Source organism: Salmo salar, chromosome 11 (assembly GCF_965601325.2).
Source record: "Salmo salar chromosome 11, fSalSal1, whole genome shotgun sequence".
In the NCBI taxonomy this organism is placed as follows: domain Eukaryota; kingdom Metazoa; phylum Chordata; class Actinopteri; order Salmoniformes; family Salmonidae; genus Salmo; species Salmo salar.
This window is the reverse complement of record NC_138301.1, coordinates 107,212,718-107,236,841: the sequence shown is the minus strand read 5'-3', so window position 1 is coordinate 107,236,841 and position 24,124 is coordinate 107,212,718. Positions and strand designations below refer to the sequence as shown.

Here is a 24,124-nt window from a genome sequence, read left to right as displayed (position 1 = left end):
TGCTTTGAAAGGGAGTCAAAAAGACATACCTTATTCATTTAATGTTGTGATCACGTTGGCAGAACAAACCTACCTCCATTACATGACCTTATCTTGACAGATAGCTAGTCTGTAGGTTTCTGCTCTAAGCCAAGTGTAACATTTCACCATTACACATAAGAAACTACAATCAACTTCCTGGCTTGTCATCAATGGTAGGCTAAGCATCAAGATGAAGGTAAAGTAGGAGGGGTTGACCATGATTTGCAGCGACAGTCTGTAATATTTAGAGTAATTTAAACTAAGGAAAAATCCTATCTATTACACCATTGTTTATGTTTTGGTTGTCATATGAAAGACAAATAATGTATGATGTATATATATTTTAAAAGTAATTATTCTCTCTTAAAATGTCATTCCTTGAACACTACAGGTATATGTTAGAAATCAAGTGCTATTTCCATTGTGAAAATCTCATGGGATGTAGTTGCTTCATTGTTTGTTTTGGTTGGTGGCCCTGGCCCACTCTTTGATTGTATGCGCATTACAGAGTGTGGCTCTGACTCTGGTCGACTGTAGCCAACACACCAATCCGGTAGGTGGCAACACGGCTGCTTATCTACTATTGACCAAATACCGGCAGGGCACTACAGAAGTTGTTCAGCGGTGGATGAGGTCTGGACGAGATAAGTGAAACATCCTTGGATGAGAAGGAATTTGATGACTGGTTTATCGAGTCTTTGAAAATGTAAGTACGAGGTATTTTGTGAAAGTGAGTTGAGACTCCGATGATATCTTTTAGTTGCATAAATCATGCTTCACGTCACACGTCTCTGTAGGAAAACAACAGGGGTACATTCACAGGCGTAACGTTTTAGGACGTTGCAGATAGGGCTAGATTATAGATCAGAATCAAATTGCTGCTTTGCTTATTAAGTGAATCTGTACTGCACCTGCTCTAATCCGAGTAACCCCTACACCTCCCTTTCAGATACAATAATATTCATGAGTATCAACTTGAACATCCTACAAGAGTAATTGAGTGGACCGCAGAAAAAAGTATGCCTATTCATAATTGGCCCATGTTATAAGGCTACAGTATATTTGGATTATAACCAACAACATTGATTGTGTTTCATTGCCCTTTTGTCTTTACCCCACAGCTATCTGTGTCGCAGGTTACAGTTTATCAAAAAATGAAATTTTAGAACTGCTTTTGCCTCTGAAGCTCTTTGCTGATGACAATCAGGTAATGGATTGAAATGATAAATGCTTCACGATATCAGTGATGAATTGGAATGTCAGTGACTGCCAAGGTGTCTGTCTATTCAATGTGTGCAGGGTCTTTGTGGAGAGCGAGATTTCAAACTGGTCCATGGAGGTTTTTCAGATGGCGCCGTTCATTGCCATAAACACATTCCAGGAACAAGGTAGCTGGATCATAGTAGCTATTGCTTATGTAACTTCCTTTTGCTGTCATTAACATTCATCTTCTTACAGTTTTTCTCAATCGCGTACAAGCAATTTTGGGATCTGTGTTGAAACGCATCTATAGCAGAACAGCAATGACCAAATGCTGAAATATACAGAACTTCTGTTCATTTTCTTTCTTTTGTACCTCACTTGCATATCTTAAACCACTTTTTGCAAAACTTTAAATACAAAATGTCATTAGTAAATACAAAACACACTTAAGTGTTTAGTTTACATAATATTAACACATTGTTTTAATCAGAAGAGAAATGTCTGATATTGTGTTCACTGTTTCCAGCAATCAGTAAATACTACTGCACTACATTTCTAATCATCCTATCAGGTTCATACCATGTACAATAGAGAGAAAGACCTAGGCAATAGGAACTCTATTTTTTTCTATGATTTTGTACAGTATTGTGGACATGCAGAGAATGTAGTTGGTGTACTTCAAAGTAAATAGGGATACTTCTAAGTTATCATCTCGAACATTGACCTTCCCTTAGGCTATAGAGCTTCGCTTTGGTGTGGATTGAGGCTTTACATTCATATCAGTTGTGTTCCTCTATTGGATTCACCTTTCCTTATTTCTATTGTGGATTGTGTTTCTGTGAGCCAATGAAAAGTCTACAAAACTATGAGCAAACCATCCTACAGTGCAGTCGGAAATTATTCAGACCCCTTCACTTTTTCCACATTTTGTTAAGTTACAGCCTTATTCTAAAATGTATTAAATAGTTTTTTCCCCTCATCAGTCTACACACAATACCCGATAATGACAAAGCAAAAACAGGTTTAGACATTTTTTTAAATGTATTAAAAATAAAAACAGATCATATTTACATAAGTATTCAGACCCTTTACTCATTACTTTGTTGAAGCACCACTGGCAATGATTACAGCCTTGAGTCTTCTTGGGTATGATGCTACAAGTTTGGCATACCTGTATTTGGAGAGTTTCTCCCATTCTTCTCAGCTGATCCTCCCAAGCTCTGTCATGTTGGATGTGGAATGTCGCTGCACAGCTATTTTCAGGTCTCCAGAGATGTTTGATCGGGTTCAAGTCCGGGCTCTGGCTGGGCCACTCAAGGACATTCAGAGACTTGTCCCGAAGCCACTCCTGCGTTGTCTTGGCTGTGTGCTTAGGGTCATTGTCCTGTTGGAAGGTGAACCTTTGCCCCAGTCTGAGGTCCTGAGCGCTCTGGAGCAGGTTTTCATCAAGGATCTCTCTGTACTTTGCTCTGTTCATCTTTGCCTCGATCCTGACTAGTCTCCCAGTCCCTGCTGCTAAAAAACATCCCCAAAGCATGATGCTGCCACCAGCATGCTTCACCGTAGGGATGGTATTGGCTAGGTGATGAGCGGTGCCTGGTTTCCTCCAGCTGTGATGCTTGGCATTCAGGCCAAAGAGTTCAATCTTAGTTTCATCAGACCAGAGAATCTTGTTTCTCATGGTCAGAGTCCTTTAGGTGCCTTTTGACAAACTCCAAGCAGGCTGTCGTGTCTTTTACTGAGGAGTGACTTCCGTCTGGCCACTCTACCATAAAGGCCTGATTGGTGGAGTGCTGCAGAGATGGTTGTCCTTCTGAAAGGTTCTCCCATCTCCACAGAGGAACTCTGGAGCTCTGTCAGAGTGACCGTCAGGTTCTTGGTCACCTCCCTGACCAAGGCCCTTCTCCCCCGATTTCTCAGTTTGACCGGGCGGCCAGCTCTAGGAAGAGTCTTGCTGGTTCCAAACTTCTTCCATTTAAGAATGATGGAGGCCACTGTGTTCTTGGGGACCTTCAATACTGCAGATTTGTTTTGGTACCTTTCCCCAGGTCTGCGCCATTACACAATCCTGTCTAGGAGCTCTACTGACAATTCCTTTGACCTCGTGGCTTGGTTTTTTCTCTGACATTTACTGTCAACTGTGGGACCTTATATAGACAGGTGTGTGCCTTTCCAAATCATGTCCAATCAATTGAATTTACCACTGGTGGACTCCAAGTTGTAGAATGATGATCAATGGAAACAGGATGCACCTGACCTCAATTTTGAGTCTCAGCAAAGGATCTGAATATTTATATAAATAAGATATTTCTGTTTTGTTTTTATAAATTTGCAAACATTTCTAAACCTGTTTTTGCTTTGTCATTATGGTGTATTGTGTATAGATTTATAAGGATTTTTTTTATTAATCCATTTTAGAATAAGGCTGTAACGTAACAAAATGTGGATAAAGGGAGGGGGTTTCGAATGCATGTATTGACTACATGGAATTGGATTGTGATGAATAAGTCCTGCACACAATGTGCTTATTTTCTTTTCTTTTTTTAAAATCAGGATTAATATTTGATTTGATGTGTATGGAATTGTTTGCTGAAACATGCATAAAAGGACAGTAATTACCCATAATTCTGCACCTTTGGATAGTTGTACTTCCAATTTTGATCGTCATGATTTAGTGACTGCAAAGAATGTACTGGGCTTTTGAAAAGACAGATTCACTTTTTGTTTTGTCTGCATGGACTCAAGAGATAAGTATGGTTGCATTAGTCTTTTTGCAGGCAGTAATTTTTTTTAAATGAATGTTATGCTTTTATGACAGTATAATATCGTTTTTATGACTATTTATATTTTAGGAAGGCAACTACATTTTGAAAGCACATTTACTGTTTTGCAACAGAGTTCTGTGTCTTGTGGACTAAAATCGACAACATTGTTCCCAAAAATGCTGGTACGCAATTGAAAAAACTGTAAATGGCTACTTTCAAATTCTTGTTTCTTGTTAAGATGTGTCGTTACCAATGATGGCTTCAGCTCCAAGCTCCTGGTGTGGGACTTAGGAGGAGATGATTGTGGTGAGTAAACCTACTGTCTCCTCGTCATATTTTCAGTGTATTACAGTGTAATCGGCTCTTCACTTTATACTGTAGCTATATCCACTAGGCATGGATGATTTACAACCTGATTAGGTCACAGTACACATTGGTCTTGCCCACAGTGAAAGCACATTTCTGTTGTGTGATTTGTCCTCAAATGATAGATGTCATAAAGAGTACTGGAGACATACAACTAAAGAGTGCATCGTCAGATAAAGGTGTCAAGGTAGCCTCCGGAATAACTGGAAACCCCTGCATTCTTCATGGCTCTCAGATCAGCGATATTCAACTGACTGAGCTGACGTCAGGGAAACCACTCTACTCTGTAGGTAATAACCTGTTTTATATACACTGTAGCCTTTTTGGACTGTGTCGATTTATAATTTCCTTTACAATATGATATTGGGTGTAGAAACACATCTATAACAGTTATTTTGTTTCCTTCTATCGCAGAAACAGACAGTCCAGATGCACTGAGCTCCCTGCAGTTTGTGAGTGGCAGTGTATTTCTCGCTTGTGCCTGCAATGGTGACCTGTATGTGGGGGACACACGGAAGCCTTCAGCTCTTCAGCAAACCCCAGCTGGAGGGAGAGAGGGAGCCCACTGGTGTATGGGTGTTAAGACAGACCTGTTGTCATCAGACCCATTCTCCTGTAGTGTAGCACGGCTCTCCTCCTCCTGCCAAGTGTTTGTGTCTGATCTTAGGGACCTAAGAGCCCCCGTGAGTAAAGCCCAGCTTGATGTCCAGAGGAAAACTACCGATAATGACTTCATGAAGGTGACATGGGCGCCAGCTTTAGACAACTGCCTTGCTGTTTCAGGTAAGCACAATGTCACTCTTTCATTTTTGTTGGATTAATAACATTAATGAATGTCTTATGGACAGAACAAAGTTGTTCTTGCTTTTTTAGAACGGCTGTCATAATAAAGCACCTTTTCCTCAATTATCAATTGAATTTGTCTCCTCTTCTAGGTTTTGATGGAATGGTGCAAATCTACAACACTGCCTCTTGGAGACCAGAGTTGGTGGAATTCCAGCCTCTTTTTGTCCACCGTGGTCACATGATGTCTGATGATCAGTTTGACACTTCATCAGCTGTGGTCACCACTCATGTTTGGCATCCAAGTCGACCCAGGACTGTCCTCTCTGCTGCTGTAGACGGGTCTGTGCATGTATGGGACTGGGTCGACAAAGCCACTGCCAGCTGTTGACATTCAAACAAACTTACAGTTCAATGTTAATCATTATGCAGCTTTGGACCTTGCCTGAAATCTAAATATTTTTTTCATTATGTAAATATGTAAGGAAAAATATCCTCCGTAAAGCACAATTTATTGTGATGGGATAAGATGTAAAAATTACACTGTTATGAGTAGTTATTCAATGCTATGAGTAGTTGTTCCACGCTATGAGTAGTTATTCCATGCTATGAGTAGTTTTTCCATGCTAGAGTAGTTATTCCATGTGTAACCGATGTGAAATGGCTCGTTAGTTAGCGGTGGTGCGCGCTAATAGCGATTCAATCGTGTGACGTCACTCGCTCTGCGACCTGAAGTGGTTGTTCCCCTTGCGTTGTAAGGGCCGCGACTTTTGTGGCGCGATGGGTAACGATGCTTCGTGGGGTGTCAGTTGTTGATGTGTGCAGAGGGTCTCTGGTTCGAGCCCAGGTTGCGGCGAGGGAAGGAAGCTATACTGTTACACATGCTATGAGTAGTTATTCCATGGTATGAGTAGTTATTCTTATACTGTACACAAAGTTGCATTATTGATAAGGGAATTTATATGTTAAAGTATGTTAAAGTAATGATAAGAGAATCTGAATGACATTAAGAGTAATGACTAAAGTATTTCACCCTAATAGTTACAGAAGCTTAGACAATGTGTTTAGACATAATACTAGAATATTGTGAGACAGTGGGAACATTGTGTTTGTGTGTGATGAAGAGGAACTGACAACAGACATGTTTTGGTACTGTGAGACCAAGGACAGGAGATTAGGTTCCTCCACCCAGGGAGGAACAGATGCGCTTGTAGACTTGTAGGCGCTTGTAGGAGTTATATAAAAGGCTGTGCGCATTATATGACTTTAGAACGTTCTCGTGAATAAAGAACCAACCTTTTGCAGAAGCTGAGTCTTTGCCTAATTATTATTAAACCCAGGGTCTTACAAACCTCGGGGATTGGTCAAAGCTTAAATAATTGTTAGTTATAATCATTGGGATTGAAAATTCTCATGACAATTATGGAAGAGGTATTCTGAGTTTATACTATTATACAATGCATTCGAAAAGTATTCAGACCCCTTGACTTTTTCCACATGTTGTTACGTTACAGCCTTATTCTAAAGTTGATTAAATATTTTTTCCCCTGATCAATTTACACACAATACCCCATAATGACAAAGCGAAAACAGGTTATTATACATTTTTGCAAATGTATAAAAAAAATAAAAACAGAAATACCTTATTCACATAAGTATTCAGACCCTTTTCTATGAGACTCGAAATTGAGCTCAGGTGCATCCTGTTTCCATTAATCACCCTTGCGATGTTTCTGCAACTTGATTGGAGTCGACCTGTGGTAAATTCAATTGATTGGACATGATTTGGAAAGGCACACACCTGTCTATATAAGGTCCCACAGTTGACAATGCATGTCAGAGCAGCCATGAGGTCAAAGGAATTGTCCGTAGAGCTCGCAGACAGGATTGTGTCAAAGCACAGATCTGGGGAAGGGTACCAAAATATTTCTGCAGCTTCGTAGGCCCCCAAGAACACAGTGACCTCCATCATTCTTAAATGGAAGATGTTTGGAACCACCAAGACTCTTCCTAGAGCTGGCTGACCGTCCAAACTGAGCAATCGGGGGAGAAGGGCCTTGGTCAGGGAGGTGACCAAGAACCTGATGGTCACTCTGACAGAGCTCCAGAGTTCCTCTATGGAGATGGGCGAACCTTCCAGGACAACCATCTTTGCAGCACTCCACCAATCAGGCCTTTATGGTAGAGTGGCCAGACAAAAGCCACTCCTCAGTAAAAGGCACATGACAGCCCACTTGGAGTTTGCCAAAAGGCACCTAAAGACTCTCAGACCATGAGAAACAAGATTATCTGGTCTGATGAAACCAAGATTGACCTCTTTGGCCTGAATGCCAAGCATCACGTCTGGAGGAAACTTGGCACCATCCCTACGGTGAAGCATGGTGGTGACAGCAGCATCATGCTGTGGGGATGTTTTTCAGCGGCAGGGTCTGGGAGACTAGTCAGAATCGAGGGAAAGATGAATGGAGCAAAGTACAGAGAGATCCTTGATGAAAACCTGCTCCAGAGCGCTCAGGATCTCAGACTGGGGCGAAGGTTCACCTTCCAACAGGAAAACAACCCTAAGCACACAGCCAAGACAATGCAGGAGTGGCTTCGGGACAAGTCTCTGAACGTTCTTGAGTGGCCCAGCCAGAGCCTGGACTTCAACCCAATCGAACATCTCTGGAGAGACCTGAAAATAGCTGTGCAGCGACGCTCCCCATCCAAGCTGACAGCGCATAAGAGGATCTACAGAGAAGAATGGGAGAAACTCCCCAAATACAGGTGTGCTAAGCTTCTAGCGTCATACCCAAGAAGACTTGAGGCTGTAATCGCTGCCAAAGGTGCTTCAACAAAGTACTGAGTAAAGGGTCTGAATACTTATGTAAATATGATAGTAAAGTAGTTTTATTTATTTATTTGCAAAAAATTATAACCTCGTTTTCCTTTGTAATTATGGGGTATTGTGTGTATATTAATGGGGGAAAAAAGCAATTTAATCAATTTTAGAATAAGGTTGTAACGTAACAAAATGTGGAAAAAGTCAAAGGGTCTGAATACTTTCCGAATGCACTGTATTTTATAAGAAAGCAAGATTGTTCACTTTTGTTACATATTTGATAATAAAATGTTAATAAGTAAACTGATTTCTTCATGTACCTGCTAAATAAGTCAAATCCTGGCCTGGAGATAGAGGTGGAAGGCCGTTGCATCAAATTGTTTGCTCACAACACTTTGTAAATCAAAAAGCTAAACATAGTTCATCAGATTTTTTACATTTATTTTCAAAAGATAGTTCTGCATGCCATTCTGCATAGCCAAGGATACAGGCAGGGACAGGATTGTGCAGGTAGTTGAGACAGGACTAATATTGTAGCATTATTTAGAGACGGAAAAATAATCTAATTTGGCACATTGGAGTTCTCAGCAAATGAAGCTGATCTGTCCTTTAGCAGACACTTTTCAGAGTGGCTCACTGTCAGTGCATTACAGAGGGTCTGAACAACAGCATAAATGATATAAATAACATTCACAAATTACATAGTCATAACATTTATAAAGCTATGGGGAATGTTTGAACTGTCCAGACAGGGATACAATGTGCTTAAAGACAGGGTTGGATAGTGTGGCATTGGGAAGCCCATGCAGTTTGAACAGATGAGTCACAGTAGATAACAAACAACTTCATGATAGAGGGATGTCTGTTTATTCAACAGGGAGCAGAGTTGTGGCCTGGTCATGGCCTGTAGGTGGTTGTTCTCTTCACAGTGTGCTTGGCAAGCATGAGGAACTGAATCCTTTGAATCAATGTAGAGGTAAAAGGAGTTACATTGCAGAACTAAGTAACAAACGTATGCTGTTTAAATAGACTGCCGTCCCATGACAGCATGCGTTGCAGTCCATAGTCAGACTTCACAAAATGATCACATGTACAGATTATATCACATTTAACTATGATCGCATTTCAATGACATTTTAGTGTAAGTTGCCTTTTCTACACAAAACGCCTTCGATATAAATTATCATATTATTTTCAGATTGCTTCTTTTTCTATACTAATAAAGTATAGCGATGATAATGCATCTACTGACCACTGAATCTGATTGGAGTTGGAGTGTATTTCTGAAATTCAACCCTAACGAAAACCTAGAAGGTCTTTTCTTTCTCATCAATGGTCTGCATGACATCACTGAGTGGAAAAGACACAAAAGCAATCTGTTCAATCTCACTCTTCTCTCCACATTCCATCAGGCAAGCAAAGTGCTCAGTGTCCTCACTGTAGGCCAGGTCTGAGTGACCACTGGGTCCACTGTGGACGATCCAGGGCCGGTCCCAACCTGACGTGTGCAGTGGGGAACGGTTCAAATACACTCCCAAGTCTTTCCTCGTCCTCTTATTGGTCGGGTGGGTGAAGAGTAGCCAGGTTTGTGTGTCTGAGGCCCGTGGTGATGATGTGGTACCACCCATACCCTCTTCACCTTGCTCAGGGGCAGGGAAGCCAATCACACTGCCTTGGCAACCACCATGGCCTGGCTCCACTAACCTCGGAGCCAAGCGAGGTTTGTCATAGTAAACCCCACTGCTCTCACTCAGAGCCTCCACTCTGTGCCCTCCATGGCGGGCGTTGCAGTACAGGTGACTCCTGCCCTCGTGGTCTATGATCTCTGCCATCTCACATTCACAGGACTTTCTTTGAAGCATCCTGCCCATTTGCCATGTCTGACCGAAGTCATCACTGTATATTGAGAGAGCATGAGGCTGTACCGTGAATGGGAAGGGGAAGGAGAAGCATTTGAAGTGGATATAATAGGCATAGGTAGGTATGATCAATCTTCCACTCTCCATTTGAATGCCATGGCCTGGTCCCACAGCAAATGTAGCCCACCTTCTGACCGTTTTGCCAATCACACTCTCTGTCAAGTCCTTTGTCTGGCTCCAGCTCTGGCCCTCATCATTACTTGTGATGTAACACAGGTGGGCCTTATTCTTGCCTGTCCAGATCTGATGGTACTCTGAAGTGTTCCCTAAAATGCAGATGAAAAACAGGAATAGAGTCTTGGTATTCTTCTCATACACCGGGCAGGGGTTCATGGTGCGGTGGTGGTCTGGTAAACATGCTGATAACAGCTCCTGGGATTCTGACCACTGGGGAACAATGGAAAAGAAATGAAACAAAAATTAACAAGTAGAAACTGTAAGCAGTATGTAACAACTCAATTAAAGATGAACACCTTCAACTGTGTATTATGACTGTGATGTGTTTAGATTTGGAGGGGACATTTACCTGAGTGGATCCATTTTGTTGAGTTCCTCGCCTCATAACAATACTTTTTGCATCACTGTCACTGAGGGAAGAGCGCTTTTCTGCAAAGGCGAGGAATGTCTGACTCTCTTTTAGGTAAATGAGAGCTGGAATTCTGTATCTTGTCCCAGTTTGCTCCTGTTTGAACAGAGTTGTTTTTGCAGGTTGCATTTCGATTCCTGGGAAATAACTCCTTGATGATGTATTCCCCATAGCTGAAATTGCTGGTTCCTGCTAACAGAGGGATTACTTCAAACACACATGACATATCACCTGAGCCACTAAATTCACTATATTTATTCCCTTGCCATGAAAGGCGTATTGGTTGAATCGGATAAACGCTTTGCACGGCTGCTAGTTTACATTCAAGTAAATCATCAAGCTATTTTACATGCAAAAAGATAGTCTACTACGTCGACGTCGTAATAAGCCAAAACACATACTTACAGGAGCAGGCTTTTTAGCCTACAAATCACACCGTTGAGTCGTGAGACCCAGTTAAAACGACCATAGCTTAGCTACCTCTAAAACTATTTATTATTATTATTTTTCCTTTCGCTATTAAATGTGGAAGCGTGTCGTCAAATAACAGCGTACGTAGCTCGTCTAGGGTGTATTCATTACGTCCTGCAACGGAAACCGTTTGCCGTTGAAGAACCAAACGGGGGCAAACAGAGCATTTGGAACAACACGGGAAAGGACCTACCAGAGGTGTAATCGTTACGTCGATTATTTTGCAAAACCGTTTACTCCAAACGGAAAACGTTAACGAGAGATTATATTGAACACATTTAGAGAGGTCTTTCAAAGTTTCGTTCTGTTTGCTTCCGTTTGCTTTAAACTTAAAACTGTAAACGTTTTCCGCAATGAATAGCCTACACACCTGAATTAGTCCAATTGAAACTCTCGTTTTTGTTGCAAATTTGCACATTTCCATTTGGAGTAAACGTGTCTGTTGCTAAACGTTTTGCAACAGATTAAACGTTTTGCAACAGAATTGTCGTAATGAATACACCCATGTTGTGTGAAAGTCAGTGGCGGCAAAAGAGACCAAAATATTCTATACTGCCAACAGCTGGAGGGAATGTAGTCCCGACTTGTTGACGTGTTGCTAAGATACCGGAGTCTTGACTGTTTCGATCTTTATCCATGTTCGCACGTCATGAAAATTGTGTTTTTTTTAATGTCTTGGCTGGTGAGTTAACAGTTATGGTAAAATAGGTAAACTTGGCCTGTAAATTGTGTAAATAATCTGGATAGCTGTCGACTACTTGCTGTAGATGTAACAGTGGACGTTAATGGCTGCAGCCGGACTCTACAAATTAGATGTGGGAGACAGTTACCCCGCCAATTGTTTTCCCATCCGACCATTGTTTCATCAACGAAAAAAAGGTATGAATTCACCGCTCTCTAACTGCAATAGTTTTCACTGTTCATAGAATGCATTTGATTAATCTATCCAAGACTGTCTGGAATAAAATAATTCAGTTTTCTGTTGATTCGTTAGGGGCTGGTCACTGGCTGGTTGCTCACAGAAATGCAGTGGAACATAAATACAAAAATACACGAACTAAGAAATCAGAGGGAAACAGTTTTGCCTCAAACTCAGTTGTGTCTGAGTGGACACGGGTTGAAGAGTGTGGGACACCAGATATTCCTGGCTATACATTGGATGCTCCTCTCCTGGTAAGCAAAGAACACATTTGGTTTACAACTCTTTTTCATTTGAGAGAAAACCGCAAACCCATGCAGTAAACCATGAACAATGTATCTATGAAATAATATATTTAATCTCATTAGTAATAAAAATAACTATTTTGAGATTGTTTTATATTTGCCTTGTAGTTGTCATTGCATTGTGTGGACAAGCCATCTGACCTGTGCTCTGTTGACATCAGTGAGCAGAGATTGAATTTGGTAAGATTTGCTCTTTGGGCGATTCATTTCATTTAGTGTTGGATGAATTCAAACAGTCTTAGAATTCCAAGGGGAGATAGTTTATAGGTAGACACATAGCTTCATAAAGTTCACTAATGTTTGAAGTTTTCTCTCTTTCTTCTACAGATCAATACAGAAGATTTCCTGGATTTTAAGAATGTTGCTTATGTCAACGCATCTGACAACAGTCTTACCATAGGTATATCATGTAATTATGTTTTTTTTCTTCATTATTAAACATCTTATACATCAATTTTAATTGAAACAGAATAGAAAAGTAACAACAACAAAAAGTATTTTCTGTTTCAGAGCCTTTTGGTAAATTCCCCTCCCTGAGGGAACTTGAGCTATCCTTGAATGGCCTCTGCAATGTGACACTCAATGCGGAAGATTTCCCTCACCTGGAGGTAAAATTACACTATGGTTCTACAATACCCTGTACTCTCACGATTAACATGTTGTCAAAGGTATATTGGAAAGGCAGATACATTCATTGTGTAAACCAGATGTTTTTAGATGTTCTAATTGAATCACTACACTGACTTGGATTGAGAAGGAATTACCTTCATCTCTGCCAACTAAATTATGTTTAACTGTATTTCATGTGACACAGGTGTTGGATTTGTCTTACAACAATCTGTCTGGGGATGACATCATGTCCATTGGTCTACTTCCCTGTCTGAAAGTCCTTCATCTCACCGGGAATCAACTTCAGTTTCTTCCTCCCAACCTGGCAGCCCCTCCCCATGGCCCCTCACAACGGTAAGTTTATGTTACTGGAATCAAATTGTTTTTATTGTAAATAGTCAACTTTTTACTGTAGGTAGGTGCAGTTTTCTGGTTTAGTTCACCCAGTCATTGATGAAACATTCCTACTCAACAGGAAAGAAATGAGTGGCTTCCTGGTGTGCAAGTGTTCAGAAACGTGGCTCTTGTTAATTGTTATCTGGTTAAAGTTTATGGTGTAGTACCCTACATTCCATTGGGTGGCAGTATAGAATTACAAAGAATAGAGATTTACAGTCTGTCTAGTTATACACGTTTGCACCTAATACCTGCAAACAGTGATGGACAATACACACTTAAAGTAATTTTATGAAAACTATAAGTATGTGGAATAATAAGCTAATATTTACTCCTACTGAATAGCGCAAAGGATAATGGCATGCGATTTCAAACTCTTGAAGTGCTGATGCTAGATGACAATAAGCTGTCCTCTGGTGTCTTCAGCAGCCTTGCCAACCTGAAAAGGTCAGTCATTGTTTATTAAGTTAGTACTATTACTGTCCACAGTATGGTAAATTAAGAAAATACTCCAATACATTACAGTGCATAATACACACCTACCTGTATACCTACTGTATATATCTGTAAGCTTCCATAGTAATATGGCATGTCCATTTTAGGCTACAGCATTTAAACCTGCAGGGGAATCGTATCTCAGAGGTGCCAGAGGTGTTGCCGAGGAACCTGCAACAGAAGGGATATCTGCAACACCAGAAGGTGTTTCACAAACAAAATTGTGACGTACAGGACCTCAGGAATCACCGTGTCTCTGAGGGGTTAGAGACTGAATACATGAATGGTTGGTATGCTATATTTTCAAAATAACGTAGCTGGCTTGTACACTTCTTTGGACAATATTCATGTGTTTACTATTTCTTAAATCTAGCCCTCTCCGGCGTTCCGAAACACCAGCATGAACATATCAAGAACAGTTCAGAGGTACAAAGTTGTTATGGTGATTTGTATCACTTCTTTGTGCTTTTATTACTTCTTCATACTCTATAACACTAACACTTGCAACTTATTGCTCTTTTTTCTGCATGTTCTTTCTATTATAGGATGAGTGTGGTCAATCCAAAAACTATTCCCCCATTCGCATATCCCTTGACACTGAGGAATTTTCTGGAGCATACGGTTTGCCACTACCAGAGCTTTGTTTCCTCAATCTGGCTGACAATAAGGTCTGTATATTGTCTGAATATATTTGGGAAGACTATACTGTGAGCAAGTGAAGTCACTTGTGTCTCATTATTGCCTCCAGATTGTTGAGGAAGAAGCACTGTTGTCTGTGGCCCTGTTTCCTATGCTCAGTGAGATTGTTATTCACTCCAACCCACTGACCACACAGAGAAGTGGTATGTTGACTCTCCATATTTATTTGAAGCCTTTATTAGATATGAATTTGAGCTTCTGTTAAATAATTTATTTAACTATGAACACAGACATTTTAATAAAGTTCCAATGCAGCCATTTGAATCTCAATATGAAATAATTTAATATGGTAAAAAAAAGAACCAAAAATAGCTTCTTAGCAAAGAGCAATTTCTCAAGCAACATTTTTGCTAGGACTGTCTGGGAGTGGTCTGAGTGGGAAGGGGAAAACTGAAAACTAGCTGTTGGCAGAGAGGTTTGGAACTCTCTTTCTTATTGGCTAATTTACCACCTGGTGATGTCACCAGGAAGGCCAATACTCCATCCCACCAAAACAGGCTGCAATTTCAGGCGGTCTTTTCAAACAGCTGTTACACTAAAAGGGCATTTATCAGAATTTTCAGAATTTCACAGTATTGTTCCTAACTCATAGTGTGGAAATATATATAAAACACAGGAAATAAAGTGTTTGACTGCACTGGGCCTTTAACTTTTTTCTTCTTATCATTCATTGTATTTCCATCCAGGTGACCCACCACTTCTGACATACTTTCTCCAGGAAAGGTTGGGTATTAGAATTAGGCGCAAGAAGACATCAGAAGTTGTGAAGCCCCCTTTGATATTATGTATTGACTCAAAACGAAAGGTTTGAATGCAATATTCTTAATCCACATTTCGGCATAGCACATACTCATTTAACTAGGAAGTAAGATATAACTGCACATTTTTGACTGCACAGTCTTAGTTTTAATTTCAATATTTTTCAAACTCAATGCATCTTACATCATTCGGGTCTAACAGAGACTAACTTTTGATTTTGAAACTAATTGAGGAACATTCATATTGATCTTTTTCTTCAGGTAAAAACGAAAATCCCAAAGGTAACGAAGGTGCCTTTATTGATTCTCCTTGAAGCACCTTGTAGTCCTGCCTTACATGATCCTGGCTCTCTGGAGGAGAAGCATGTTGAAGATCACTGTACGAATCCTCTCTCAGTAGAGAGAAAGTCAACAGAAAAGTCTGGCTGTTCCTCACACGCAATGGATGAGGAAAATAAACAGGAATCCATGGGAACTGCTCATAGAGTTGAAGCAATAGAGGATGCAATAGAATCATCAGATGATACCTTCCAACATGGAGAGTCATTCTTTGTGACACAGGTGATTTGCATGGTCTCTTTCATGATATTCAGGAGGACAGTTATTTGCTTTGGTTTAACATGCCAATGTCCAGTATGGTGACATGAGTATAATAGTTAACTTGTTATTCTCAGGTGACAGATTTACATGATGAATCTGAATACCATCTGCTATCTGACGAGACAGAAGAAGTCAAAGAGATTGATGGGAAAAATGAGTCAAATGCAATTCCAGGAAAATTCAGAGGCTTTGAATTGCTATTGGATGCCAAACCAGATCCAGACATGGTGGAGCCTGTTGGTGAGGAGGACCCTATTATGAATCATTTAAGTAGAATTTTCCTACGAGTCAACGGGATTGTGGGCAATTTCAATGCTGCACTCCCTTAAGTAATGTAATGTTATGTGTTCTACAGGACTACAACATACTGTGAGAATGTTGGAACAAAAACTCAAGAATCTCCTAGTTTACAGAGATTCCAAACCTAACCTTGATTGCCTGCAGAAACCATATGAAGAGAAGGAGAAAAGGGTGAGCTATGTGAATAACATTCGAAGCACTGAAAATGTCATATGATCTTATCTGTCACGTGTTATCTGCTTCAACCTGTTGAGTTGTGTGTCAGTCATCCATATTTAATAATAAAACAACAACAAACTTTAATTCTCAGATTGGAAATCTACCATCTCTGAGACCAAGAAAGCAGAGAGGAGAAAGAGTTGAAGAGATGCTCATACAAATAAACGAGAGGAAAACAATCAGCGAAATCCCTCTAAGTACTAAACCTCTTTTTCTTGTCATCAATAACATGGGAAGTGAATATCTGTCTATCTATCTATTATATGTAATATTATTTGTTAATTATGTAATCCTGTTCTTTCATACAGTGAGGGAAAAAAGTATTTGATCCCCTGCTGATTTTGTATGTTTGCCCACTGACAAAGAAATGATTAGTCTGTCATTTTAATGGTAGGTTAATTTGAACAGTGAGAGACAGAATAACAACAAAAAATCCAGAAAAACGCATGTCAAAAATGCTATAAATTGATTTGCATTTTAATGAGGGAAATAAGTATTTGACCCCTCTGCAAAACATGACTTCGTACTTGGTGGCAAAACCCTTGTTGGCAATCACAGAGGTCAGACGTTTCTTGTAGTTGACCACCAGGTTTGCACACATCTCAGGAGGGATTTTGTCCCACTCCTCTTTGCAGATCTTCTCCAAGTCATTAAGGTTTCGAAGGCTGATGTTTGGCAACTCGAACCTTCAGCTCCCCCCACAGATTTTCTATGGGATTAAGGTCTGGAGACTGGCTAGGCCACTCCAGGACCTTAATGTGCTTCTTCTTGAGCCACTCCTTTGTTGCCTTGGCCGTGTGTTTTGGGTCATTGTCATGCTGGAATACCCATCCACGACCTATTTTCAATGCCCTGGCTGAGGGAAGGAGGTTCTCACCCAAGATTTGACGGTACATGGCCCCGTCCATCGTCCCTTTGATGCAGTGAAGTTGTCCTGTCCCCTTGCTAAAAAAACACCCCCAAAGCATAATGTTTCCACTTCCATGTTTGACGGTGGGGATGGTGTTCTTGGGGTGATAGGCCGCATTCCTCCTCCAAACACGGGAGTTGAGTTGATGCAAAAGAGCTCCATTTTGGTCTCATCTGACCACAACACTTTCACCCAGTTGTCCTCTGAATCATCCAGATGTTCATTGGCAAACTTCAGACGGGCATGTATATGTGCTTCCTTGAGCAGGAGGACCTTGCGGGCGCTGCAGGATTTCAGTCCTTCACGGCGTAGTGTGTTACCAATTATTTTCTTGGTGACTTTGATCCCAGCTGCCTTGAGATCATTGACAAGATCCTCCCGTGTAGTTCTGGGCTGATTCCTCACCGTTCTCATGATCATTGCAACTCCACGAGGTGAGATCTTGCATGGAGCCCCAGGCCGAGGGAGATTGACAGTTCTTTTGTGTTTCTTCCATTTGCGAATAATCGCACCAACTGTTGTCACCTTCTCACCAAGCTGCTTGGCGATGGTCTTGTAGCCCATTCCAGCCTTGTGTAGGTCTACAATCTTGTCCCTGACATCCTTGGAGAGCTCTTTGGTCTTGGCCATGGTGGAGAATTTGGAATCTGATTGATTAATTGCTTCTGTGGACAGCTGAGATTAGGAGCCCTCCCTTTAAGAGTGTGCTCCTAATCTCAGTTCGTTACCTGTATAAAAGACACCTGGGAGCCAGAAATCTTTCTGATTGAGACGGGGTCAAATACTTATTTCCCTCATTAAAATGCAAATCAATTTATAACATTTTTGACATGCTTTTTTCTGGATTTTTTGTTGTTGTTATTCTGTCTCTCACTGTTCAAATAAACCTACCATTAAAATTATAGACTGATCATTTCTTTGTCAGTGGGCAAACGTACAAAATCAGCAGGGGATCAAATACTTTTTTCCCTCACTGTAGCTAACGTCTTAGAAGGCAAGGGCGTCTTCAAGGATGAATATGAAGAGGCTTTGACTTTGCTGAGGGATATGAAGAAAAGGTACAAGATGGTTCACATGAAGGCAGTGGAGCAAGCAACACTTATTGAGTGTGAGAGGACCACCAACCAAAAGTAGAGATTCACAAACTCTGTTACTTTCATGAAACATGAACATTAAACAATCAACCAAACACTCTTCTTCCAAGTTATTTAGGTGAAGAGAATGATCAGCTACAAATTATTTCTGGGCTGAAGGGAAAACGTTCTTATTGACTTTATTTAGCCCATTTATGACAACTGTTATGTATAACATTATCATCATGCATTTGTTTGTCTGTTTCATTATTAAATAGCTCTCTTTCAACTTTATTCAACCTTGACCAGAAGGTGACAGTGGATCTTGCAAATGGAGGTGCTGTCACCCAGGCTCATGGCGGAGTTTTGTATTTCAGTGGAGTATCAATAAAATCTGTTTTAATAAATTAGTTGGTAAAACAGTCTAACAAGGTGCCAATGTGATATGGGGTGTCGTGTCATCACTTCAACTTTGTGTGTCATTATGATTCTGTACAAATACTATGCAACAGACCCTGAACGCTTGATACTCTTGAACATATCTCGCGCAAACACTCATGACAGGAAGTAAATAAAGGGCCGTAAGGGACGTCGATGTGTTCCCGCCTGAAACCGAAACGGAGGCAAAAGAGCTATCGAATAGATAGCAACATACATTGGACAATGGATGACCTTTATTTGGATAATATTGATGAATTTGTCAACGACTAGAATAAAATCGTAAGTCACTTAGCTACCTGATCTATCTCGACCGATCCAACTAGCTGTTGGGGTCAGCTACTTGCTATTGTCGAATGATGCAGTGTAGTTTTAAGACCGCATCAGGCCCCCAAATTGTGTAACTACACAGTCGGTTGGGGAAACTTCGAGCTGTATTCCTTCCTAGAAGATGGGAATATAACGTACGCAACCGGTGAGTTTTTCAACTTTCACAAATCATATATGGGGATATCGTTCTATAATTTCACATGTAAATACTGCACTATTGTCCTTTACATCTCGTAAGATAAATCCTGTATGTCCGCCACAGAAAAACCTGACAAATCCATCAAGGAAGAGGTAGAAGCAGCCCAGATGTCCTCTTCAGTGGATGAGAAGCCCTCAAACCCAGTCCCTAAAGCAGAGACTCCTGTCAAGGAGGAACTACCAAAAGGTGCTGTGGTTGAGAAAGATATTAGGTGGGTATTATTAACTCTTGTAGGAGTCATTGTATAAATATACAACTTGTGTCGTAATAAAAAGTACCATGGGTACTGCAGTGATTATAAGAGGAAGTATTTGTTTGACACAGGGCTTGTATAGTATATTAGAACCAATGATGGATCTTAAGGATTTTGGTCACCAGCCAGCCGGGCTAGTAGACTGATCTTTTTTTTTTTTTTACTAGCCTGGGTATTATTCGTATCCAAAGTCTGTACCGAGCGGTAATTAAAATAATAATTCACTGGCCACCGGGCTAGTTTGGCACATGTTCTATTAGCCCAGTCTGAAAAGTGCTAGCTTAACTTAAAAACCCTGCTCAGAACCAACATCTCGCAGAAACCTTGTCGTCTTGGCGAACGGTGAGTGTTTCGAATGGCATTTCCAGAATATGCTTTAACAGAATACTTTCTTTTCAGTAGTAAGAACAGTCTTGACCATTCCGATAGTAAAGAGAAGAACGCGAGTCAGAAGAAGAACAAGCGTCGGAGGATAAAGAAGCCCCAGTCAGACAGTAGTGATGATGATGATAAGATGAGCTGTAAAGGGAGGGCATGCTTATTGCTCAGGCTCCCCTTGACATTCACTGTCTTCCCTGTGGCTCAGTTGGTAGAGCATGGTGTGTGCAACGCCAGCATGGCGTGTGCAACGCCAGGGTTGTGGGTTCAATTCCCACGGGGGGCCAGTACAAAAAAATAAAATGCATGAAATTAAATGTATGCATTCACTACTGTAAGTCACTCTGGATAAGAGCGTCTGCTAAATAACTAAAATGTAATTCACACTGGACTTCAGAGTTCAACTGTTTCATGGTTAATAACAGAACCTATTCTATGTCAGTTTTTCCAGATTCTCCTCCAAGGTTGCAAGAACAGAGGGGCCCATCACCAAGCCTTGTGAATCAAAAACAGAAAGAACCTTTTGCTATTTCTCATTCAGATGTAAGCTTTAACAGTTTATTTATTTAAGTACTAAACTGTTGAAGTTGCAGGATATAGTTAGTAAAAAATGTTAAATGTATCTTTTTTTATCACCAATTTGTAATGATCGTTATCTACCTATCAATCCATGCAGGAGCGTTCGGATTGTAAGCGGAGGAAGAGGAGACGCGTCTTGAAATCGCGCACCTTTTTGGATGACGAGGGATGCATTGGTAAAATATGGATTTATTTTGTTTGTTTTCTATTCAACTTTTTCTTGTAAACATTTTGCCTAAGTCTAACGCCTCTGACATACACATGACGCCTATTTCTTCTCCTTGAAGTGTGTGTGTGTGTGTGTAAGCTGAGATAGATTCCAGACCCACCAAAACCATCAACTGGCAAGAAAGAAGAGAAGGAAGAATGTTGTTGCAGCCTCTAATAAATCAACTAAGCAGGCTTCTATTATGGGATTCTTTCAAAAGAAATGACAGACATACTCACAATGTACTGAACACTGAGAAGATTAACATCAGTTTTGAGGGACTTGAGGCCCAGGTGGAGAGAATCTAGACTGACGCACATTATCAAATTCTCCGGAGGATGAATGTAGTTACCTGACTGGCAACATTTGGAAGAATGCTGTAATTTCTTTCCTATTTAAAAAAATAAATAATTGAAAACATTTACACATTACTGTATATGATAAAGTGGCATAAATATATCCACAACACATTGTAAAGTACCGTCAGAGCTAATTGACCATTGCCATGTTATTGTAGCATTTATTTGGGGGGGTTGAAATTGGTTACAATTCTGCAAGTATTGAAGGGTTTATACTGTGGGGAACCTGAACAGCTGCAGTGCGGAACGCTCTTACCTGCCTCTTCAACTGGTGCCTTTCCTTGGGTCTTGTGGAAAGAAATGTCTGTCGGAATGCATTTTTATTTTTTTTATGGTAGAAATTAACTTGAATGTTTAATCTGCATATTCATTAAAGGTACAGTGTTTTCATATATTTACTTGTGTTCACTACAGTATATTAATGCCAAGTTTAAACATTTTCAATATTCACAATATACCGTCTGATCAATCACGGAAATGGTTTGTGAAGAAAACAGGGGTGTTTTGCCGTCGGGGGTATGCCAAATAAAAAATGTGATTCACATAAAAACAATTTTTTTTTTAAACACGTAAAAAAAAATGTCTTCTATTTTCCAACGGGGCTATACATTTGGGTGAGGTTTTTTTCTCGCCTGAGTAGCCTCGTTTCACTGCTAAAAATAAAATTAAACCATCTGGTGTTCAGTGAAATAACACAATGTCAAATACAGGTAGTCTAGTCAATTAACATTAACCGTTAATCTCTCCTGGGAATTCCACTAACGGTCCGTATGTAACCAAATGTAGCTGCTGCTCATGTTTGGTATCTGTACTGATGATGTAAAAGCCATGACAGGGAGACATAGTGGAGTGGTAACGCGTGTGCAAGCAGTTGCCCCCGACGCCACTTGGGTACACTGCAGCATTCACCAAGAGGCTCTTGCTGCCAAGGGAATGCCTGACAGCTTGAAAGATGTTTTGGACACTACAGTGAAAATGGTTAACTTTGTTAAATCAAGGTCCCTGAACTCTCGTATTTTCTGCACTATACAATGATATGGGCAGCGACCATGTAACGCTTTTACAACATACAGAAGTGCGCTGGTTATCAAGGGGCAAAGTATTGACACGTTTTTTTTAATTGAGAGATAAGCTTAAAGTTTTTACTGACCATAATTTTCACTTGTCTGACCGCTTGCATGATGAGTTTCTCACACGACTGGCCTATCTGGGTGATGTTTTTTCTTGCCTGAATGATCTGAATCTAGGATTACAGGGACTTTCCGCAACTATATTCATTGTGCGGGACAAAATTGAGGCTATGATTAAAAAGTTGGAGCTCTTCTCTGCGTTAACAAGGACAACACACAGGTCTTACATCAATGTATGATGTTTTGTGTGCAAATGAACTCAAGCTTACGGACTATGTCAAATGTGAAATAGCGAAGCACCTGAGTAAATTGGGTGTGCAATTACGCAGGTACTTTCCCAAAACTGATGACACAAACAACTGGATTCGTTATCCCTTTCATACCCTGCCTCCAGTCCACTTACCGATATCTGAACAAGAGAGCCTCATCGAAATTGCAACAAGTGGTTCTGTGAAAATTGAATTTTATCAGAAGCCACTGCCAGATTTCTGGATTGGGCTGCGCTCAGAGTATCCTGCCTTGGCAAATCGCGCTGTTAAGACACTGATGCCCTTTGCAACCACGTAGCTATGTGAGAGTGGATTCTCAGCCCTCACTAGCATGAAAACCAAGTACAGGCACAGACTGTGTGGAAAATGATTTAAGACTGAGACTCTCCAATACAACCCAATATTGCAGAGTTATGTGCATCCTTTCAATTCACACCCTTCTCATTAACCTGTGGTGAGTTATTCACAATTTCCGATGAAAAAATAAGGTTTTATATGTAAGATGGTTAAATAAAGAGCAAAATTATTGATTATTATTATATTATTATTTGTGCCCTGGCCCTATAAGAGCTCTTTGTCACTTCCCACGAGCCGGGTTGTGACAAAAACTCACACTCATTCTTATGTTTAATAAATGTATTGTATAGTGTGTGTGTGTGGCAGGCTTACAATGACGGCAAAAACAACATTTGAGAGTGCTGACCCTGGCGCAGCTGGAGGTTGAATGCATGAAGGGGTACGGGACTATAAAGTTTGGGAACCACTGGTGTAGAAAATACAGTGGTGGCATTTTAGATGCATCGTGTCTTTGAGTAATAGGTTTGCTTCCTATGGTTTTGATATGCATGATATCACTTGGGCACAATCAGGCACTCAGGTTATGTTTCATACACAATGGTCTGCCTTTGGCAGGGCTTAACTCTGGAAGCACACTTTGGAATCAACTGGTGTCTGATCCAGTGCCACAGACGTGTTATTGCTTGCCGCATGGCTTGCAACATCCCTTGATGCAGGATAGTACCCGGTCCCTTTGACAGGCTTATCAATTGAAACTGGCTCTCTGAATTTCACAGGACAAGATGAAATTACATTCATGTGCTTTGGGAATGTATGTTTGGATTAATTTCATCAATCAACAGTTACCAAATCTGAACTGACCCCAATCTTACTTTAGGTGCTCTGGGTCAAGAGCATGAAAGTTGTCTTATTTTAGATGCCAACATAAGACATCACACATTTGTAATAGATCAGATTAGTGAATAATAAAATAACACATTGCGTGTGCCATGCAGTAAGCAGAGTTGCTTTCATGAGTAAAAGGCAACTGTTGAGCAAACCCATGCAATGGAAAAACAGGCCATGGATGGTCTAAACTGAGGCAGGGTTCCCTCTCCATGACTTGGCTATGCAATGAGGGAACATGATGAACTGTTTCCAGGTTTCTTCAAAGGTACATTCGTGTGAGGGAGGGGTTGGGAGATTCATACACTATCACACGCAGCAGGGAAGAACTCTTTACGAGAGGATGGGGCATGCAGGTATGTGGACTAATGAATCTTCATTTTTTGGTACATAAAACAAAACAGTCAAAATCCCTGCATCTAGGCGGATAAAAGTGATACTCAAAGAAACACTGTGAAAGCTGTGAACAAAACAAATTAAACCAGACAAATAAAAGTGAAAACACAATGACTTATTTGCGGATCTGAAGTTTCCGAGCCCAACAACAGCACAACATCAAATATACTCTACAGATAGTTACC

The 24,124-nt window shown here is 40.6% G+C and overlaps 3 protein-coding genes and 1 long non-coding RNA gene across 6 annotated transcripts; 3 read left to right on the top strand and 1 right to left on the bottom strand.

The window, feature by feature from the left end:
• The first annotated feature begins 238 nt into the window (after positions 1-238).
• On the top strand, positions 239-6,445 carry LOC106563537 (WD repeat domain 73). Its single transcript, XM_082957571.1, has 9 exons — positions 239-254; positions 655-727; positions 971-1,038; positions 1,143-1,228; positions 1,321-1,409; positions 4,228-4,295; positions 4,481-4,645; positions 4,770-5,138; positions 5,291-6,445. The coding sequence occupies exons 1-9, from the start codon at positions 239-241 to the stop codon at positions 5,527-5,529; spliced, it is 1,173 nt and encodes a 390-aa protein (XP_082813697.1). The 3' UTR covers positions 5,530-6,445.
• Positions 6,446-8,383: 1,938 nt separating this feature from the next.
• LOC106563418 (sialidase-3) lies at positions 8,384-11,134 on the bottom strand. 2 transcript variants are annotated; one of them, XM_014128973.3, is made up of 3 exons: positions 10,870-11,134; positions 10,405-10,656; positions 8,384-10,265 (listed from the first exon to the last, which is right to left on the bottom strand). In XM_014128973.3, the coding sequence occupies exons 2-3, from the start codon at positions 10,633-10,635 to the stop codon at positions 9,267-9,269; spliced, it is 1,230 nt and encodes a 409-aa protein (XP_013984448.2). In that variant the 5' UTR covers positions 10,636-10,656; positions 10,870-11,134; the 3' UTR covers positions 8,384-9,266. The 2 variants fall into 2 exon arrangements, with proteins under 2 accessions (XP_013984448.2, XP_013984447.2); XM_014128972.3 differs by having other exon boundaries at positions 10,405-10,653.
• Positions 11,135-11,290: 156 nt separating this feature from the next.
• xrra1 (X-ray radiation resistance associated 1) lies at positions 11,291-18,662 on the top strand. 2 transcript variants are annotated; one of them, XM_014128971.3, is made up of 17 exons: positions 11,291-11,814; positions 11,930-12,108; positions 12,268-12,339; positions 12,487-12,559; positions 12,670-12,767; positions 12,974-13,122; positions 13,510-13,611; positions 13,767-13,945; positions 14,033-14,085; positions 14,205-14,327; positions 14,408-14,501; positions 15,045-15,163; positions 15,378-15,677; positions 15,791-15,956; positions 16,072-16,187; positions 16,327-16,432; positions 18,125-18,662. In XM_014128971.3, exons 1-17 carry the CDS (start codon positions 11,721-11,723, stop codon positions 18,277-18,279), a joined length of 2,178 nt encoding a protein of 725 aa, XP_013984446.3. In that variant the 5' UTR covers positions 11,291-11,720; the 3' UTR covers positions 18,280-18,662. The 2 variants fall into 2 exon arrangements, with proteins under 2 accessions (XP_013984446.3, XP_045546025.2); XM_045690069.2 differs by having other exon boundaries at positions 11,911-12,108.
• A 146-nt stretch (positions 18,663-18,808) lies between these two features.
• On the top strand, positions 18,809-21,356 carry LOC145859250 (uncharacterized). Its single transcript, XR_014379456.1, has 5 exons — positions 18,809-19,131; positions 19,249-19,396; positions 20,259-20,359; positions 20,493-20,571; positions 20,683-21,356. It is a non-coding gene; the product is annotated as an uncharacterized LOC145859250 (long non-coding RNA).
• Positions 21,357-24,124: the final 2,768 nt, after the last annotated feature.

Coding starts and splice junctions, on each gene's coding strand:
- LOC106563537 (XM_082957571.1), top strand. Junction 1,039..1,142: donor TGAGTGGACCGCAGAAAAAA/GTATGCCTATTC, acceptor TTTACCCCACAG/CTATCTGTGTCGCAGGTTAC. Junction 4,296..4,480: donor CTTAGGAGGAGATGATTGTG/GTGAGTAAACCT, acceptor CTCAAATGATAG/ATGTCATAAAGAGTACTGGA.
- LOC106563418 (XM_014128973.3), bottom strand. CDS start 10,635: ATGGGGAATACATCATCAAGGAGTTATTTCCCAGGAATCGAAATGCAA. Junction 10,266..10,404: donor AACAAAATGGATCCACTCAG/GTAAATGTCCCC, acceptor ATTGTTCCCCAG/TGGTCAGAATCCCAGGAGCT.
- xrra1 (XM_014128971.3), top strand. CDS start 11,721: ATGGCTGCAGCCGGACTCTACAAATTAGATGTGGGAGACAGTTACCCC. Junction 15,957..16,071: donor AGACATGGTGGAGCCTGTTG/GTGAGGAGGACC, acceptor TGTGTTCTACAG/GACTACAACATACTGTGAGA. Junction 16,188..16,326: donor ATGAAGAGAAGGAGAAAAGG/GTGAGCTATGTG, acceptor TTTAATTCTCAG/ATTGGAAATCTACCATCTCT.